This window comes from Halichoeres trimaculatus, unplaced genomic scaffold, assembly GCF_033239565.1.
Source record: "Halichoeres trimaculatus isolate MK-OKI-2021-1 unplaced genomic scaffold, fHalTri1.1 fHalTri1_scaffold_13, whole genome shotgun sequence".
Taxonomy (NCBI): domain Eukaryota; kingdom Metazoa; phylum Chordata; class Actinopteri; order Labriformes; family Labridae; genus Halichoeres; species Halichoeres trimaculatus.
Genome location: NW_027437191.1, coordinates 25,050,968 through 25,071,149, shown reverse-complemented (window position 1 = coordinate 25,071,149; position 20,182 = coordinate 25,050,968). Strand labels below are relative to the sequence as shown.

The 20,182-nt window shown below is 41.7% G+C and overlaps 1 protein-coding gene across 2 annotated transcripts in view; it reads right to left on the bottom strand.

The window, feature by feature from the left end:
* Nucleotides 1-4,594: 4,594 nt before the first annotated feature.
* pex7 (peroxisomal biogenesis factor 7) overlaps nt 4,595-20,182 on the bottom strand; it is a 41,942-nt gene continuing 26,354 nt past the window's right edge. For both annotated transcript variants that reach the window (XM_074685181.1, XM_074685183.1), the window contains exons 10-11: nt 17,141-17,240; nt 4,595-5,048 (exon numbers count right to left, since the gene is read on the bottom strand). In XM_074685181.1, coding sequence (XP_074541282.1) covers nt 4,968-5,048; nt 17,141-17,240 — 181 coding nt within the window. In that variant the 3' untranslated portion in view covers nt 4,595-4,967. The remainder of the gene's footprint in view (nt 5,049-17,140; nt 17,241-20,182) is intronic.

The following is a 20,182-nucleotide window of genomic DNA, read 5'->3' as shown; positions in this document are numbered from 1 at the left end:
ATGTCAAATCAGATAAGTTTGCATGCATGCACCTGATTGGTTGTTTGCTCTAAACATACTACAGATCTAGACCATTGATAGACTGTATAAAACAGGGGTGGCCAACCTGCGGCTCTTTGCCTTTTGGTGTGCAGCTCTTTGATCCATTCATTATTGTTTTGAGTAGTGGTGTGCCAATCAATCTAAATAATTGATAAATTGATGTGATCAGTATTGATCAATACTTGGGTGATGAGATGGATACTTAAGTTTCAGTTTCTTTTCTCAACTTGCACATGTGCTCATAGTTATCAAGACAGATAGATGGATGAAACTTTGTCTCTTCTGCAGTAAAAATAGAAACTTGTCTTAATCACGGCTTCAAGTACGAATTGAAGCTCGCTTACAAATGCATTAAATGTCACTTCAAAATTTGGAAGTGTATTGATTTTCATTTTAGGCTATGTCCTTTCGTTTATGAGAGAGAGGAAGTGTGTTGTTGATGTGGCTCTTTGTAGTACCACAGTAATTTTTGTGGTTCTTGGTCTGTGACTGGTTGGTCACCTCTGGTATAAGACATGGACGTAGTCTCCGTGATGTCACCTGTCCGTTCATAATACCATGAAATGAAGCCAACCCGCGGACGCAGCCATATTGGTTTTGACGCAAGCTGTGAGATTCATTTTGATCAGCTACAGGACGCCCATTAGTCACGTGACCTGAGCTGTGTCTCGGACTGGAAACTCAAACGATTTGAATAACTTTTATATTGCAGAGTTAGACAAAAATTCACTCACCGTACAGTGTGTGCTGAAAGCAAAATCGACCCAAGTTGTTTTTGAACCTGGGTGTAAATATGCTTATTGATGCTGTAAAACTCTGTTTGTATGGCTGGGTGTGTACGTGACTTCCAGTCTTTCTGCAGCCAGCTCCTTGATCTAGACCCATAAGTTTAGGCTTTACATCCTCTCTTAAAGTTTGTTTAAAAAAAATCTTGGTTCTGTCTGGGATACCTGACCCACTGCAGGCCACTAAAAAGCTTTCATAACCTTCCCTTCCACTGAATTTCCTTCATTTTCATCTCTGCCTCATTGAACTCCTCCTCCTCCTCTGCTCCTGCAGTTCAAATCTACTTTATTAGCGTAACAGATGAAGTATTTATTTTTGCAGAGGGCTTAGCAGGATTGAAATGAATCAGAAAATTAACATATAGAAGAGTAATGAATTCAGCAGAAGAACATCCAAATGTTGGGTGGAAACAAAACATGTGCAAATTGGTCGGGGTGCGGCTTTGGATGGTGAATATTTGGATTATTAATCAGGGATTATTTTAGTCCGAGTTGAGGAAATTGTCCAAAACTGTCAGGAAAGAGAGTGACTTCTTGTTTTGCTAAAATGAAAACGAGAAAAGTATTCAATTAACTGCGAAACTGAGACCTCATGTTGATAAATATGCCAAATAATGAAAAAATGATGAGTTAAAAATGTCCTGGTTCTTGTTAAGAACTGTCAGTGACAACAGAGACCAGATGAAGAGTTCCCTCTTTGTGTCGTCGTACTGTAGCTTTAAGATTCCCCTGCTTCCTGGAAATAATCCAGCGTATGTGAGACGCTAAAAGTGATGAAAACTCCTGCAGCTGTGCTCTGTAGGTGTCTGGATGTTTGCCATCATGTTCCAGAGCGTGACATCTCCTCTCTTCATGTTCCCTGTGACTCCCTCCATCTTCCTCCTCCTTATCACAAACACAGACATCATCATCACTCATAACAGGCGTGGAAATGGCTTGGACAATATTTTAATTGAAATATTTCATCAGAAAATCAGCTTCCAGGCCACGAGGGAGGAAGATCCGCCCTTATCGAGCACAGGCCATTAGCTTCCAATTAACACGCGCAGACAGAGGAGACGCGTTTGAGGAGATTAAGACCGGGGCCGAGGATTTAGACCGGGACTGTTCTCTGCTGGGAGGAGAGAAAAATGCATCATTATTCCACAAACTGTAGGTAATATAGATTAGGAAGAGTAATTTCACTTAAAACACAAACTGGAAGAGGCCGGCATGCATTTTAATAAGGATTTCAAATTAATAAGCTGCACACAATCATGCTGGATGAATACGGAAATACGGGAAACGAAGCTAGTCAGCAAAATTATTTAACATTCTTCTGTTGGATTATGAGCAGAAAAACATGCACAATTCTGTTAGTTCATCATCCTGTAAATGTTAACTGGTTGATTTCATGTTATTTTAAGTTCCTGACAGGATTACTGGGACAAATAACAAACAAGAGTAAAAGGAAGAGGATCTGGGAGATCAGGAAAGGGAGGAGAATTTGAGGTAAAAACACACACAAAAAAAAAAAAGGCAATGAGGGAATAAGGCCAGATAACGGGACATAAAGCAAGAAGAAGTCGAGAAGAGGAACAGACAAAGATGAGAGAAAATGAGGGTTTCCCTGCAGGACGAAGAGGAATCCTTCATGCATCATCACCAGGAGAGACGTGATTGGCTGCAGCAGTAACACATGGAAGGGACACATTCATCATCATCATCATCATCATCATCATCAGCAGCAGCAGAGATCCAATACATTTCAGAGGATCCTCATCGGAAGGTTTATGGATTTTTCTTAGCTGGTGCTCCTATTACACAGGTGTGTGCTGATGAAGGAATTAGCGATTCAGACCAAGATGTTTTTTTTGCCAGGCTTTAAATATGTTTACGTCTAGTGAGAAAATAGCTTTTTTTTGGCTTGGACACTGAAGAAACAGCAGATTTTTGCATTTCCGCATTGTCTCATATTTTCAGACAGAGGTTGCTGCTCGATCCTTGCGCACAAACATTTTGAAGACAGAGAAAACTGGTGGCACAGATGGTGAGGTGGTGAATTGATGTCTCTTGCACACATTATATCACTAAAGATCGAACTTTACTGACACACCACCATCATCACCACGGGTGGCTAAAGCCTATCCCAGCTGTCATCTAGCGAGAGGCAGGGGCACACCCAAGACTGGTCGCCAGTCAATCCCAGGGCTGACACAGAGACGGACAACCATTCACTCGCACACTCACACCTACGGACAATTTAGAGTGCTCAATTAACCTGATAAGCAAGTTTTTGCACTATGGGAGGAAGCTGGAGCACCCAGAGAGAACCAACGCATGCACGGGGACAACATGCAAACTCCACCCAGAAAGGCCAAGCGCCAAGCTGGGAATCGAATCTGTGACCGTCTTGCTGTGAGGCTGAAACGCTAACCGTTGCGCCACCGTGCAGCCCCCACCGTCATCATAATCATTCAAAACAGTGGTTTTATTTAGGCCATAATTACACATGTGGCAAGCTGTTTCCAATAACTCACCTTTATTACAACAATATATAAAGGAAATAAAGTAATTTAAAAAAAGATGTCAACCATATACATATTTTTCCAGCACTGTGGCGTGTTCAGTAACCTGTAAAGACCTCAGAGGACTGGACACTAATGTAGAGAAACTACAGAGCCACCAGCAACATGGTGTCATTCTATAATTTTTGTGAAGTTTATGATCCCTTACTGCAGTACACTACCAATATGTCCATTTGATCCATCACTTCATTCACAAACTCCTCCATTCTGGGTCAGAAAGTTTCATTTCTCATCTAAAGTTCCAGCTTTCGCAGTGATCCAGCGTTTGAAACCCTGAATCTGCCCTCTTGTTTGTATGCATTTCCATTCTTGAGGTACCTTTTATTAAACATTTATAGTTGATTATGGGTGTGCCAGGGGCAGAATTTGCGGCTTATAAACATCCACACTTCTCCAAGTGTATCCTGATTTAAAAAAGGGAACATGATGTGCAGATGTAGCTTACTTAAAAACGATTTTATGAATTTGAATTATTTTGAGCGCACACCATTTCTGGATTTTTGGTGTACATACATTTTTAGAAAGGATTCTAATCACTCTTTATAAATGAGCCCCCAAGTGGCCTGAATAACACTTGGTTGATAAAGGGTTAAGTAAATAATTGTTCATGTTTGAAGCAAGGAACAGATCATTTACTGAAGGCCGATAAGTGGAAATTAACTTTCAGAAGTCCATACACAATTGTAAAAGTTTGAATTCACAGTTATGAGTATAAAGAGCATAAAGATTTTCATGTACATCATGTTTCTGAAATTTTTCCCCTCCAAATATTCATTTTCTGGCTCATTCAGCTATGTTTTGTTGATCTAAATAACATCAAGAAATAAGTTCAAGATCCAGATAAAAGCAGCGATACACAGAAAGTAAATATTCAGGAGATATGTTGAGAAAATTAATGTGTATCGACAGTTTTCACAGGAATGTTTGAGCTTGTTTTACTGTTGAGTAGCAAAAATTAAAATGGTCTTTAAAGCTGCATTTGGACCAAACAGTTCAGGAACTTTTAGTTCCTGTCAAAACATTCCCCAGAACTAAATTTAGACCCTTGTTCCTGTGGTTGAAGCACAGCTTAAGTGGCGCTCCTTGGTACTGTAAATGGGTTTGACTCTAAAAGACTGAGAAGCTATCACACAGCGGAGCTTTAAGTGAATGATATCGACCTCTTTATGTGATATCTGCATCTTTATTCTTTATTAACAGCAGCACACACACACACACACACACACACACACACACACACACACACACACACACACAGATCATCATCATCAGCAGGAGCCATATCACTCTGATGACATTTCAGGAGTAAATTAGTCACACTTGACATTTTTCACTCTGCTTTTACACAATCTCTCTGAGAGATAAAGGAGCAGTATGTAAAGACATGGTAGTCATGGATCACATTTATTTTCTCATTTGCATAATTCATTTGTTGAGTCAAACATACATGATGCTCACACACTTTATCTCTGGATAACCATCAGATACGCCAGAAAGTTCAGGGTCCCTTTGAGCCTCCAGGCAACCAAAGGGTTGAATGTCCTCAGAAGTATCACAGTACGGGTGTTTTTCTCTATACTGTGCTGTTTGCTCCAGCAGTCAGGCAGGCAGGTGTGTAGATCTTCACAGTCTCATCCCAGGCACAGTCCACCACCTGCACAAAACACGACAGAGAGCACGGTGAGAGGGAGGTTTGTACGCACTCAGAGTTTGGCCACATTCCAAGTCAGCAAAAGCCCGAACAGTTGGCATCACTCCCAAAAATGACGTCATAGTCAGACACCAGCCAGCAGGTTTAGAAAGTGAGGTCATTATCAGACATCCATCTTAGAAGAGGGGGTATTCTGCTTTTCCATATTTTAGATTTAGACGTCCAGACCAAACGTGTGCAGATTTTCAAACTTCTACTTATTCATATGTTGTAGAAATCCTTGATCTGTGCAGATCTTCACAAGATCTTCACCAGACATGCTGAAATTATGAGGTCATCACATCAAGATCTTCTAACTGCTTCACGGCACATTTTGGGGGGTGGGCCTCTAACACCAAGGTTTGCCTCCAGGGAGCTTGTGAATCAGAGAGACACATGTTAAAATAAGGGTTTTCTAAACACCAGGGAGAGAAAAATAGGGGTTTTATGAGCTGTAACTAAAGATACTACAGGGGCACTGGAAGGACAGAATAAAGACTAAAAAAGCACAGTAGCCCCTCTTTAATGTCCCTTTAAATGCTTAAGATACATGGAAGTATGAAGTAGACTGTGACATCATTTTATTCACAGTATCAGGAACTTGAAAGAAGCTCATCGAGGTGGTCGCCTCCTGGACAACGACACAGAAAGACAACTGCTGAAAACTTAAAGATCAAGAGGACTGGATGTTTGTTTCTGTGGGTCAGACAGTTTCCTTTAAAGTGCAATAACACTTCAGCTTGTATCTGAAATTACTTCTCTGTCTCTGTGTGGACACTCAGTGAGGACAGAGGGCTGGGAGACGAGACACTCAGCTCTCCGTCTCCTCTGGCACACGCTCACATCAAAGTGTTCCACCTAAATTGGCCTCCATTATCCGGTCTGGGACAGAGACACTTAGAAAGACGGCTGACTGCCCGCTGGTCTCCACAGACCACAATCTGTTTCCTTTCCCTGTCTTTCCCTTTCCCTCCCTCCTGAACACGTCCAAAGACAGCTTGCATCCCTCATTTGGTGTCATTTGGCTTTCATCATTCACAGTGAGGTCGACTTCCTGTCTCACATAAAAGAGATGCAGATTGACCCAACCTTTGATTGTGCTTATCTAACAGTACAAAGGCATAAAAGCCGAACTCTGTGACGTCACTTCTTTATTTTCTGTTCTTGTACTTTCAGCGAGTTTCGCAGCTTAATGCACTTTGTTTTTACAGTTTGAGGATCTGCACTCTGGACAATTTTCCAGGCTGTAATTGCGAACACAGAACATTTAGTCCATATGGTCCTAAAGCTTTTCTCTCAGATGTGTTTTTTTTCTGTAATTGCGGGGCGTAATGGCTGCCCACTAGCCTCTCAGAGCGAACACAGAGCAAACACAGAGAGACGGACTGTTCAAATCAGGACATTTGGTGCAGGCCATCTCAGGTGTTCGTACTCGCACACCAGGACAAGAGAAGAAGAGCAAAGCAGGACTTGAACTCTGAGCTGTAATAAGCTGGAGAAACAGCCTGAAGATGAGGGAACATCTGCAACACCTGTGGGCGATTTTACTCCCTGATAGAAGAAAGAGGTTTCCTCAGCAGGTGAAGCTCAAACACTCCACCAGCTCACTCCCCGCCTCCGCTCTGAAGTGTATAATCAAGCAGGCACAGCTATCATCTGCATGACACGCCTCCGAGGGGACGTGACTATCGGCTGAATGACACACCACCTCTCTGTCATCTCTCCTGGCTGCAGCAGCTGATGAGCTCAAAGTGAAACTCTGGATTCACTTCAGCTCGACGGAGACAAAGACACTTTGTTGTTCATGTCGTCACAGGTGTTAAACGCTGAAACAGGAGGAGGTGGCTGAATTAATGACTGATGGTTTGAGAGGAATCCTGCTCCTTACTGTCTCTGTGTCGAGTTTTTCCCTCCTGTTTTAGTTTGTCTGTCCTAAAAGCCCTCAGTTGGAGGAAATGTATTAACATGTCAGCAGGGTTTAAGCTGTAATTATTTATAATCCATCATTGCGACAGACGGAGGCACTCAAAATGTGTCACTCTTTATGGTTACCTGTCATGTCTGTGTTCTGATTTTATGTCTGACTTGATTGTATGTCCTACAACAAAATAGGCACCAGCTGTTTCCTGTCTCTCATCTTGCCTGGATGTCTGAGTGATTTTAGCCACAACACATCTTTTGTGAATGTAATTTGAAAACATTTTACTGAACTTTCTGTGCAAGGAAAAGCTTTTTTATGATTTCCTTCCCCATTTGTTAAATCATCTTTTTTTGTCTCCTGCTTCGAGCATAATTTTTGTAAATTCAGAGCTCTGAAATCAAGTAAGAAATAAAATAAAGAACGAGCAGTCAAGCAAGTTGTGTTTGGGGTGAATGAGGCGGAAGAAACAATGAATAGTAATCACTCAGGCCTAAGGGGGCCTTGGCCTTACCCGCGGTCCGGCTCAGGCCCTCATAAAAAAAAGACCCAGGGGACCACACAACCCGTGTAGAGTTCAAGCTAGAATAAAAATGGGTCTTAGGGGAGACTTAAAACACTCCACTGTAGGGGCAGTTCGGACAACAGGAGTCTAGGACCCATAACAGAATAAGCCCAGTCCCCCTTTGTTTGAAGTCTCACCTAAGGCACCACAATCTGGAGCTGACCCTCTGACCTCGGGCACACACTGGTGTGTAAGTTTGGATGAGGTTTGATATGTACTGTGGGGCCAGTCCATTCAACATTTAAGAACAAATACCAGTACTTCTTAAAATCTTCTCTTAAATTAGGAAACCCTCTTAAGCAAACTTTGCATCCACCAGTATTTTGGGGCGCCAAACCAACATCTCGCCTCAAGCCAGCTGTGGTCGCTTTCTCCAAGTTTGGGAATCCCTGAATGAAGAGACGGGGTGTTAGTTGTAGACTACCACTATGGACTACCCTGATGCTTCTCCTTTAGATCTGTTCAGATGGATTGGTTCTGAAACATATTGGAGCTTATTTCAAGGTCTACACGACCCTAACCCTGACCAATGCTGTGACAACACTTCAAGCACTTTAACTCAAGACTTTCTTGGAGTTAGAGTGATTACAGAAAGAAATCAAACCTTTGTTCATACTTTGTTTTCTTATTTAATGGTTAAGTTCCAACGGTTCAGTTTCTAGTCCATCTCCAAGTTTGGTTTAAGTGCAGTTCAATGTGTTGGCTTCCTCTGACTTTGCTCTGTTGTGTTTCCACCATGGACTGTATAATTAATCAACGTAGTCTCCCCAACGTCACCCGTCTGTTTCTGAAACGGTGGCCACATTGGAAGTGACTTGGCCTTTGAGTACAGCTATCAGGCAGTCAGCAGTCACATGACCTGAGCTGTGCCTCTGATTGGGCGAGTTCATGATCTTAATACCCTCTAAACTGCAGAGTTAGAAAAAAAAACCTATACAGTGTGTGCTAATAGTGAAATTGGCAATTCAGACAGACAGGAGAAGTTTTTTGAACAAGCCTCGAAAGAGGTTAATTTTCTTCTGTGAATATTGCTTTTTTGGCTTGGTGTGTATGCGACTTCTGGTACTTCTGGAGCCAGCCTCAAGTGGTCACTGGAGAAACAGCAGGTTTTAGCACATCCCCTCTAAGGCAGGTTGTAGACCTCCAGATCAGATACACAAGACTTTGAGTTTTTTTAAGAGGGTGGTAAATACGACATGGATGAGAAGAGGGTCTTCTTTAGGGTGGGAAATCCACAGTCATGTGACTCCAGCTGTCTTGCGATCCCCTTGATGGACAGGAGGATGAAGTCAAGCCGCAAAATGGATCCCACACAGATTTAGTGGAAGTCTAACGTAGATTGGTCTCTAAATTGGAGACTTCGAGCTCCAAAAATCAACCTGCTTTTTCCTCAAAAGCTGTCGAATCAACTCAGGATGAGACAGGGTTAGTAGTCAACTCAGGACTTCATGACTACATACGACACACTGACCACACAAACACGCCTCCCTGTAGCATCCTCTTGTGCCGTGTTCACTCTGTACACTAATCTGAGTCACGGGGTCCCCCTCTGTCTGCTCTATGCTCCTCTTTGAATCTTTGAATCAGTGAGTCAACAAACTGAACGCACTCTCAGGACATGAGTAAGCAAAGCGTCCTCTCGGTGAGTCAGCCATCCAGAAGAGGAATGCCCCTCTTTAATTAACTTTAACAGCCGGCTGTAATGGAACAGCACACACACGAGCCAAGACTGCAGCAAAGCACAAAGACGGAGAAAGAAAGAAAAGAAGTCATGAGGACTGAGAAACGACTTAAAGAAATATGAAAGAAGTTCAAAGTGAGACTAATGTTCTGTTTTAATGACTTAATTCAGACTAAAGAGGAAGAGATGAAGGAAGACAGAATAATTAAAACATTAATAAGCTAGTGGTAGATATGTGCTCTTAATGGGAAAGAGACATTACAGCTTTAAACTCCAGTACATGAGTTATCACTGTTGGATTGTCATGGGAACACAGCAACACTGAAAGTGACTGTACGGGCTCAAAAACACACCTTCAGAGTCTGGAGGACAGGTGTGTGGGAGGATGTTCATGGGGGCAGAAGAAATAGCTCCAAAATGCCACAGTTTGGCGTAAAAAAATGAAAGCGTCAGAATTTTTTTTGTCACATAATGTAGTCGTGTCTGTTAAATTAAGGCTTAGCATTAATAGATAAATATGGATCTATGCGCCAGTTTTGTCAAGTAGCGATGAGTGGTGTTAGGTAATGTATGACATCATTGTGTCACAGGTTGTTAGTTTATAATAACACAATAAAGAAAAATGCGATTGAAAGAGAGGATATAAGGCAAAGTTGTGTGTATCTGTCTTTTCAATGCAGTGAGAAGCTTAAATGCTTTATTTTCCCTGCTTTCTTTAAAGAGATGGTATTGTGCTTTATTTCATATTTATTCTGTCCCCATGGTGTCCACGCAGTATCTTCACATTATTTACAGCTCATACAAATCTCTTCAGCCTCTGTCTGAGATTTTGCTTCAGCTACTGCCTCTTTAAGGCTCCCCACTCCACAAACCCACTTTCCCTCTGATTGGCCAGCCCTCTGGAGGCCTGTTGTGGGCTGAGCTATGGGAAGACTTGGGTGTTTGAAGCTTGCCCCACCAGCATGTCAAGACTGGATCAAGAGATGCTTATGTGATGACCTTATCATTTCAGTAAAAGTGGGTACACTCTACAGGGTAATAGGGCTGATTTTTGTCTCCATCACCCATTTCGATCATAGCCAGCAAAGGCCCAGTTGTCTGATGTTTGCAAGCAACATAGTGTCTGATTTTCCTGTGGTGTGGGTTGTGTAAAGAGTGACTTTGTCCGTTCCGTTCCGCTCAGAAGGCCTCAGAAGGAGAGATGGTAAATGATGAACATGTTTAATATTTGCGACTTGATATCTTGTAGTGAGTGGGCTGCTCATCGAGGAGCTGAGCAGGTAAAGTGTGTAATGTCACGTGTACCGAGGTAAAAAACCAATCAAGATGCGAGCTGACTCAGCTGATTGACTGCAGAGCAAGTATGCTCTCCAAGCTTTCTGTAATATTTATGACTCTTTTACTCACCTCCAACTTGCGCTGTAATGCATACAGCATTTTCCCATTATCTCCATGACTTTGTACATCTTTTTTTTTCTTTTTTTTTTTGCAGGTTTTTTTTTTAGGGGGAAAGTAAGAGGCCGAAAACAACTGTCATTGCTTCTTCCTGTTTGTCTGTCATGTTTGTCTACACTGAAGTCACATTTTACTACATAAGATTTGGAATATTGACAGTTGTACAGTTTCATTTAGCAGACGCTTTTGTCCAAAGTGACGTAAAACACAAGCACAAATTTAGATAGAAGGAAAACTTAATTAGTGCAAGACAAGTGCTACAAGTTATTTTTTTCTTATAATGTAAAATAATTAGCCAACTAACCATAATTAATTGCTGCAACAATATAATTCAACCCTCAACAACATTCAGTTAGTGCTGAAAATTCACTAAGAGCTGGATCTTAGACATTCTAAATCATTATACCCATGAGGATAAAGAGGAGAAGGGTCAGATTAAGTGCTTAAGTGTTCCCTGAACAGATGAGTTTTCAGCAGCTCTTAAAAGTAGAAAGTTACTCTGAGGATGGTAAAGAGTTGGGTAATTCATTCCACCATTTGGGTACAACAGAGGAGAAGAGTCGTGCCGTGCTGGGCTGGGAGCACCAGGCATCTTTCTCAAGCAGAGTGTAGAGGGTGAGAAGGAGTGTAAACCTGGAAAAGGGACCCCAGGTTGGCAGGAGCCATTCTTGTCAATGTTTTGTAAACCAGAAGAAGAGCTTTGAATCTGATTCAAGCTGCTACTGGAAACCAGTGAAGAGAGATTAACAGCGAGTGACGTGCTGTTTTGGGCTGGTTAAAGACCACATGTGCTGCTTCGCTCTGGATAATGCGCAGAGGTGTAAATGTACACACAGGGAGGCTTACGAGGAGGGGGTTGCAGTTGTCGATGCATGAGCGTGAAGAATCCGATACTCTGCTGAAGAATGGGTTAGTGTGTGGTGTGCTTCATAGTGCAAATCACACACTACAGGATCAGAAAAGAAAGATCATATGCGATCTGTCTTTTTTTATCACCAAGTGCATGATTTAAAAAAGCGTGAAGGTTTGAAGAAATCTGCAATGTGTGCCAGGCTTTAGTGTCAGTAAGATCTTGAGAAGATTTCATAAAGATTTTATGAAGATCTTGTGCTATTTTTGAGACAGCCTTTCCATAGTTTTATCTTGTTTTTAGTTTAAGGCTGATGAAAGTGCAGCAAGTGAGGCAGAGATAGCATCCTAATACTTTGTTTTGTGGTTGTTTGTGTCAGAAAATTCTTTTCAGTGAGCAGACACAAGGTGAGAGAATCTGAGTCTTAGATTTAGCGTTATATGAAGTTTTGTTTCATCTTTGAAGCATGATGTGACAATGTATCTTGGTAACATTTAATATTTCAACAAAGGCAGCATGTAAAAACTTTGGCAGCTACATGAAGTTTTATAAACTGACCTACAGACCTGTAAATGGCTGTCATCTGGAATCTCTACACGATCTATCAACCCTCACCTACTTCACACACCAACCACCCACAAAGCAAAGGTCCTCTATGAAAGTGTGTGTGTGGTTTGGCCCGCAGAGCTGAAGGAGGGTGATTCATCAGACACGCTGGGCTACGCTTGAACAGCACCACAGACCACACCAGAGAGAGAGTTTGTGTGAGAGGGAGATAAAAAGAGAGAAAAGTGTAATTGATCGCAGCGAGAAGTGATTAGAAGGAAGAGGCTACGAGCAAGTTAGCTCTGATATCAGGAGGACGAAATTAAAACAAGCAAGAGGCAGGGAAAAGTCTAAAGGGGAGAAAGGAGGAGAGGAGAACGGGAGAGGAGAACGGGAGATAAGAACGGAGAGATGGGGTGAAGTGAAGTTGAGAGGAAACAAGAAGAAGAAGAAGTGAGGAGTGTGATATCTCACAGGGGGGATGGATAATGCAGCATCTTCAAGTTTTGAGCAGATTAAACTGCTGTCAGGATTATGAGACCAGGCGGTCATATTTATGGAAATGATGTGCGAGTTCACTGTCAGTTCTTAAAACAATATGCAAATGCAGCGCTTCACTTCTTAAACATCTTAACTGCATCTGGGCAGAGAGGAGCTCCATGCTTTCCAGGCACCGGCAGAGACTTACAAACACAAACAATCAAGTAAAACAGGATTATAAACTGTTTACATCGGTAGAATGAACATGTGGATGATCCTCTTTGTCCTGAGGTAGTCAGGTTTAAAGAGGGGTATCATTTTTTCACATGTTTGAAACATGAAAATAAAGTAACAATGCTGGATGTTCACATTTAACGTGTGTAAAAAATTTTAATCTTCCACATATTCATATGTTATAGAAATCCCTGATCCTGTTCTAGTGATAGCACGAGATCTTCACGAGATCTTCACGAGATCTTCACCAGATTTGTTCAAATGATAAGGTCATCACTTAGGGATCTCCGAACCACTTTATGGCACTTTGGAGGGGCGAGGACTCAAACTCCAAGATTTGAGCATTACCCTGCCCCTACAGGCCCCCTAAAGGCTGGCCAATCAGAAGGAAGGGGGTTTGTGGGGCAGGGAGCTTTAAAGAGGGGGTCCTTATCTTTTATTAGTCTTTATTTTGTTCCTCTGGTGCCCCTGCAAAATCTGTGCACCCCATCCAATCCAATCCACTTTATTTATAAAGCACACAAACAGAGTGTTACCAAAGTGCTGCACATCAAAAACATAATGATAAAAACAGTAAAACAGCTCCACCAGTTCTCATTAAGGTAATAAAAACAAGTAACAGTAAACAAGAATACACTAAAACAATGAATAGTACATAAAATAATAAATACAAATAAAATAGATAAAATAAGGAGAACAACAATAAACTTAACACTATAAAATAACTAAAAGACACAGAGGACCACATAACTCACGCAGTGTTAAAAGCCAGAGAATAAAAGTGGGCCCTCAAGACGAGACTTAAAACAGTCCACTGTGGGGGCAGATTGGATGTGGGGGGGCAGAGCGTTCCACAACTTAGGGCCGACCATAGAGAAGGCCCTGTCCCCCTTTGTTTTAAGTCTCATCTTAGGCTCCACAAGCTGGGACTGGCCCTCGGACCTCAAAGTATGCGCTGGAGAATAGATTTGGAGAAGGTCCATAATGTACTGAGGGGCCAGTCCATTCAAAGCTTTAAAAACAAACAATAAAATTTTAAAATCAATCCTAAAATTAACAGGGAGCCAGTACAAAGACGCAAGAATTGGACTAATTACATGATTTAAAGCCAAAAATTATCCCTATCCTCCCGGGGGTAGGCTCTATCCCTATCTCTAGCTCTGTTCCGCAGAGCCTTAAAGAACAGCAGTTTCAGGTAGGAGGACCAAACCCTCTAAAATCAGCTGATTGACCAGTCACAACATCACCTTGTGACTTCCCTGAGGAGGACAGTAAGTGTGTAATTAAAACATGTTACTGGTCGAGTTATACAGACTTTTTAATGACGTGTTTGCAACATTAAGCTAGGTGGGAAACTGGCTGTAGAAGAGTTCCCAATAGCCACTGATGTTAAAAGCAGTTATTAACTCTTTACTGTTAACTTCCAATCTACTTCCAAACGCAGACTTGAAATATCCTTAAATTAAGTTTTACTTGGTGTTTTTACACTTTGGAACGACTCCAGCAAGCCTCATGAAGACCGTTAACACTCCACAAGGCTACAAAATTTAGTAAAGCTGGGTTTCTACGTAACACCTTTCTCAAAGATAGGTATCCTTATGATGAAAAGAGAACACATAGAAAGGATACAGGTGTAAACATCTCTCCAGAGAACAAAGAGCTGACTCAGCCAATCAGTAACGAGGTATGAGGGGTAGATTACAGGCGTCAATGTTAAGCAAGAAATGCACCAAAATGTCAAGATGGAAAAATTTAACCATCGAAAACATGAGAGCAAAAACATTGAAGATGTTTGGGGAACACAGAGAGTAGAGCAGGAACTCTGAGGGGAGATCTCTTGTGTGTGTGACGTCAGTGTGTGTCTGTGTGTATGTGTCCTCACCCCTGTCACAGTTGCTTGTGTAAGTGAGTTCCTGCTCCTGTAATGACATGTCTGATAACGACACACACTAACAATACAGCTCATTACTGCCGCTGCCTCCTCCCACACACACATTCTCAAACTCTGACAGCGGGGACAATGCCGCTTATTACGGCGTCTCTGTTCGACACACAAACAGGAACACAAGAAGCTGCTAAACCTCTGAGTCTGAGCCACTCTGATTGGCTGCTGAGGATACAAATGTGGAGCGTGATGTCCAGGGTTCCCGCTCCAGCCTGTAATCAGGGGAGCCAGTCTTAAAACTCACCTTCATGTATTTTTTCTCGTCGTACATGCTCCTCCTCTTTTGTTCTATTGCACGCTTGGAAATAAATCACAACACTGACAGTCCGTGGGGATTTAAAGGTCTATTTTTAAGTGTTCTTAAACTTTCCTTGAACCAATAAGAAGACGAGAGTTTCTGGTTAATTTTGTCACAAACAATGATTCAGGGTTATTCTGGGTTTCTGTCGGAAAAACTAAATTAGACACATTAGACAGGGGTGGCCTTTTCATTTCACTGCTTCATCACCCCGACACGTCCAGCTCCCCAGCAGCATTGAGCGCGCGTGTGTGTGTGACTTTGAGTGTGTGAAAACATGACGTGCTCCTCTGCAGACAGAGTGATGGATGGGTCCATTTCAAGAACTACAGCACACACTTAGAGGAGCAGATGTGGACACAGAGATCTGTTAGAGTCCAAAGATTGATTACTGAAACACACAGCGCAGAGAGAGACATGAGAGAGAGGAGCAGATGAGAGGTCTCTTCATCTGGGAAACAAGCGAGTAAAGTACGGTAGATTAAATTGGTACATGAATGATCTGCTCTGTGAAAGGAAATCTGTCAGTCTTCATTCTTTTCACGCTAATGTTTCTATTACAACTCACAGCAAAGATTCCCCCTGAAGCACAGATCCATCCAGTGATCAGTCCACAGGTTTATTTATGTCTCTACTATTATTATTATGTGGAGTGTTGGTGTCGTACATAGAGGTGCGGATGTTTAACCAATAAATTCTAGAGCTTACACTTTACCATCCAGCAAACCGACAGGAATGATTGTCACCTGCAATTTGTCTGTACATGACTGTGAAATATTTTGTGTTTTCCTGCTTGAAGAGTCTTTCAAGGATTTCAAACTCCATTCCAGTTTCTCGTCATCGAACAATGTTGATCTTGACTACATTGCGAGCAAAAGCTTGTTATGATACCTGAGGCAGCAGCTGATTTAGTTGGTCAATTTGGTTGGGATGTTTGGGTGGTTGGTTGGTTGATTGGTTGGTTGGTTTGTTGATTAGTTTGTTGGTTTGTTGATTAGTTTGTTGGTTTGTTGGTTAGTTGGTTGTTTGGTTGTTTGTTTTTTTGGTTGGTGGTTGGTTGGTTTGTTGATTGTTTGGTTTGTTGGTTGGTTGTTTGGTTGCTTTGGTTGTTTTGTTGGTTGGTTAGTTTGTTGGTTTGTTGGTTGAGTTGTTGGTTGGTTGTTTTTTGGTTGGTAAGTTGGTTGGTTTTGTTGGTAAGTTTGGCTTTTTGGTTGGTTAATTTGGTTGATTGGTTTGGTCGATTGTTGTTCTTTTGGTTGGTTGGTTGATTTGTATGGTTGGTTGGTTGGATGGTTAGTTTGGTTTGTTGTAGAGATGGCCAGATACCGATACCAGGTATTGGTATCGGGCCGATACCAGCCTTTTTTCAAGGTATCGGTACTCCAGAAGGCTGCAGATACTAGCAGCAGATACTCTAGGCAAAAATAAAAACGTACATCGAGCAAGTCCTCCTCGCCACTAGATGCTGCTAATTGATGCTGTTTAACACCACTGCAAATGTGCCCCAGGTCTTTTCAGACAATATGAATGAAACAGGAAGAGTTAACTGTAAAACTTTTTTTTATTTTGCAGTATTTTGTAGTTGACTTTAAGAAACACTCTGACAGTTGTTAGTTAATGTTGATCAAAAAAGGTCTAAACTCAGAGAGAGCTGTTTGTATTTGAACTTAATGGCATAGTGACTGTGCTGTCTCTGATCAAAATGATCTATCACTGTTAGTTGAAATTTTATGTATCAAAATTGCTAGTGGTATCTGTACTCGGTATCGGTGAGTACCCAAGAAGGAGTACTTGTACTGGTATCGGTCCGCATAAAAAGTGGTATCGAACATCCCTAGTTTGTTGGTTTGGCTTTTGGTTGGTAAGTCTGGTTGTTTGGTTTGGTTGATTGATTTTTTTTTGTTGGTTCTTTGGTTGGTTTGTTTGGTGCTGGTTGTGTTATTGTGTGATTTTGCTCTTTTAACAGGTAAACTTACCTGAGGTAGGAAAGTTAAAGTTATAAAAATGATCTTCTGTGTACGATAATCAAGCAGCAGAAAACACATGTAACTGTGTATGAATGAGTGTGTATGCGTGTGTGTTACCTGGTTGGGGACATGCAGGTTGAAGTCGAGTCCACAGACAAACTCAGAGTGATGTTCCACTGTGTCCAGGAGAGGCTGGTTCAGACTGAAGTCCCAGAACCTTCAAACACATAGAAACAAATTGTAAACTTAGAGCTTTCCAACAAATTCAAGCTTATAACCCGTGTGAAGGTTTAGACTGTGTTGCCTATTAATCTTGAGGTTTTAACCTGAGCGTGTTTCAGGGTAAAAGATGGAGAAGGCTGGATGATCGCACCTCATATTTAATTTTCTAAATTGAACAGTTAGAGATCAGGTGTTATTTATGAAAACATATCAGACGAATGTTGGAGCTCTGACGGCTCACTGACTCTAGAAAATTCACTGTATGAGAGGAGTGAACTACACCTGTCTACACCTCCGTCTGTAAATACACATGTAGAGACGTAAGGGCAGCTTTATTCAAGCAGAATTCAAAACAGGAGGGAAGGTAGAAGAGAAAGAGAGAGTTTAATAAAGAGGAAGTGAAGTGAATACGACAGCAATCTAGAGAATGAGATTAAGAAAAATACGAAGGGGGAAGAGAGAGAATAAAACACTGCCTTCTGACTTCAGCCAGCACCAGCCAATCAGACTAATTGAAAGACTGTTTCTCTTCCTGGTCCTGACAGTGTGTGAGTGTGTGTGTGTGTGTGTGTGTGTGTGTGTGTGTGTGTGTGTGTGTGTGTGTGTGTGTGTGTGTGTGTGTGTGTGTGTGTGTGTGTGTGTGTGTGCGTGTGTGTGTGTGTGTGTGTGCCAAAGTCCTGACGCAGCAAACGCTCCCTCCAGACTCATCCACTTTGCAAATGTAATTAAATCATTTTCAGAGGGAACACTGCAGGTCCCATTAGGCTTTTATTAATACTGGACACACACACACACACACACAGACACACACACACACACACACACTCACACACACACACACACACACACACACACACACACACACACACACACACACACACACACACACAAACACACAGAGCTGCATGCACACCAAGAGCAATGGGTGTCTGGGGAGCGTCGCGCATTGAGAGATATTATATATTGAGTGAGCTGTTAGTGTAAATCACTGCTAACGCTCACTATCGCTGTGTGTGTACATGTTCATCTAAACCTATGTGTTGTGTGTGTGTGTGTGTGTTTTATAATACTGCAGGTTTACGTCAGCCCTAATGAGCAGACCGAGTCCACTTCTAAACTTGATTGAAAACTTCTTCCGTCCAACAAGTAAAACAAACTTTATCTTGGCGTCCGATAAACACATCAGCTGCAGCTTCAGGATGATTTAGAGGAGCTGGAGCACTTTAGAGTGATTAAAACTCTTTATGACCCCGAGGGGCAGTCGGGCAGTTGTGTGCCAGAGAAGTAAAAACAGGAAAGTAACTGAGCAAAAGGAAAATTTCATGTTGTAGAGTCTACAGTTTTTCCAACAATAAGATGCGAAGAAGGAGCGGCAGAGCCAGATGAGAGAAGCTGGATGAGCATTTGAACACACTCATATGATGACAATGTGAATTGTTCATATGTCCCATCAAAGAAAGTGTGCATGACGTTATAATAAATACAAATTATATACAAATACTTGAATTTGCATGTTAGTCAGACCAAAACTAGACTTTAAAACACATTTCCACATGTTACTTTAGCTAAAATTGCAACATACCTATAGAACATGTTTGGGGGTCAGAATTCTCTTACATCGTGGACTCTATAATCTATTGACCTTGTCTCTGTGACATCACCCATTTCTTTCTAATACAAAGATTTGAGTCTTTACTTTGTTTCAGTAATAAATGTAGCTCATTTCTTACACATTTGGAGCTGTAGTCATATTGTAAAGTTGCTCAGAGCAGAACCTCCGTGAAACTATCAGGAAATAACTTCATATTTCTCTTTTTCACTGCTTTGTTTTCATTAGCAGCGCTCCATATTTTAACTATGTTTTTATGCAACTCAACCACCACATCTCTTTCTCTCTCTGTATTTTCGATTGCAGCAACTTTAGAAGCTTGTGATACTTTCTACAAAAGTTTTGGTAGTTTCATGAGGTAGGACTTGACCCTCTTTGAAGACAGGTTACAAGGTGCCCACCTGTCAATCATGCCATGGACAAAATTCACGAGTTGAACAAATTCTTAAATAGCAAATTATAAAGAGATTACCTCATTCGAGAAATGATCTATTCTAACTAAAATCATTTTCCGAAGCAGGCTGTAAACAAGTTTGTTTCTGCTATAAAGATAGGCTTTTTGAAAGTGGTTTCTGGTGTATCTCCAGCTAGCCTCTTGTGGACACTCCGGGAATTGTAGTTTGGTTTTATTTTTCAAGTGATGTTTTGGGGCTTTTTATACCTTTGATCAGAGGAAAGGGCAGTTGATAGAGCAGGAAAACAGGCCACGTGCTTGAGGGCTGACCTTGTGGGGCGCGACCTTCTGGGGTCTCAGGGTTCGTATTGCCAAACATTGCTGTTTGTAGACTTTGACCCAAAAGACCAAAAACGACACCACCCCTGCTCAGGATGAACTGCCATCTCACAAGTGCAGCTTACCGGGATGTCTTTGGGAAGAACTTTGTGCATGTGTGAAACACTGTAAGGTTGTCCAAATCTTAAATTCCTTGGTACTTAAAGCACTGCATGCTAAGAGAATATAGCAGACCTGCACTCAAGTACACTTTTGTGAAGATACTTGGCGCATAAGGGCTATTCTGATTCTGATTTTGATCCAATAAGGAAATAAGATTGGGAATTTTGAAAAATTCTGAATTGTTTTATCAGAACTTGCTTGATGGTCTTAGGGTGAAACGCAAAAGTATTGTTGCATTTCGGCCTCACATTTACACTGGAACAGCGTTTTTGCCAACCTTAAATGCATTCTCCAATACACCAGATAATCGGCCCAGCTCTACTTCAGTGGAGATCTACCAAAAGCAGCTTCTGGACAAGACAAGGCATGCTTACTACACCTTTTTTAGTCCCCCAGCATTTCTGTCTAAACGCAGATTTGTTTTTCACTGCAT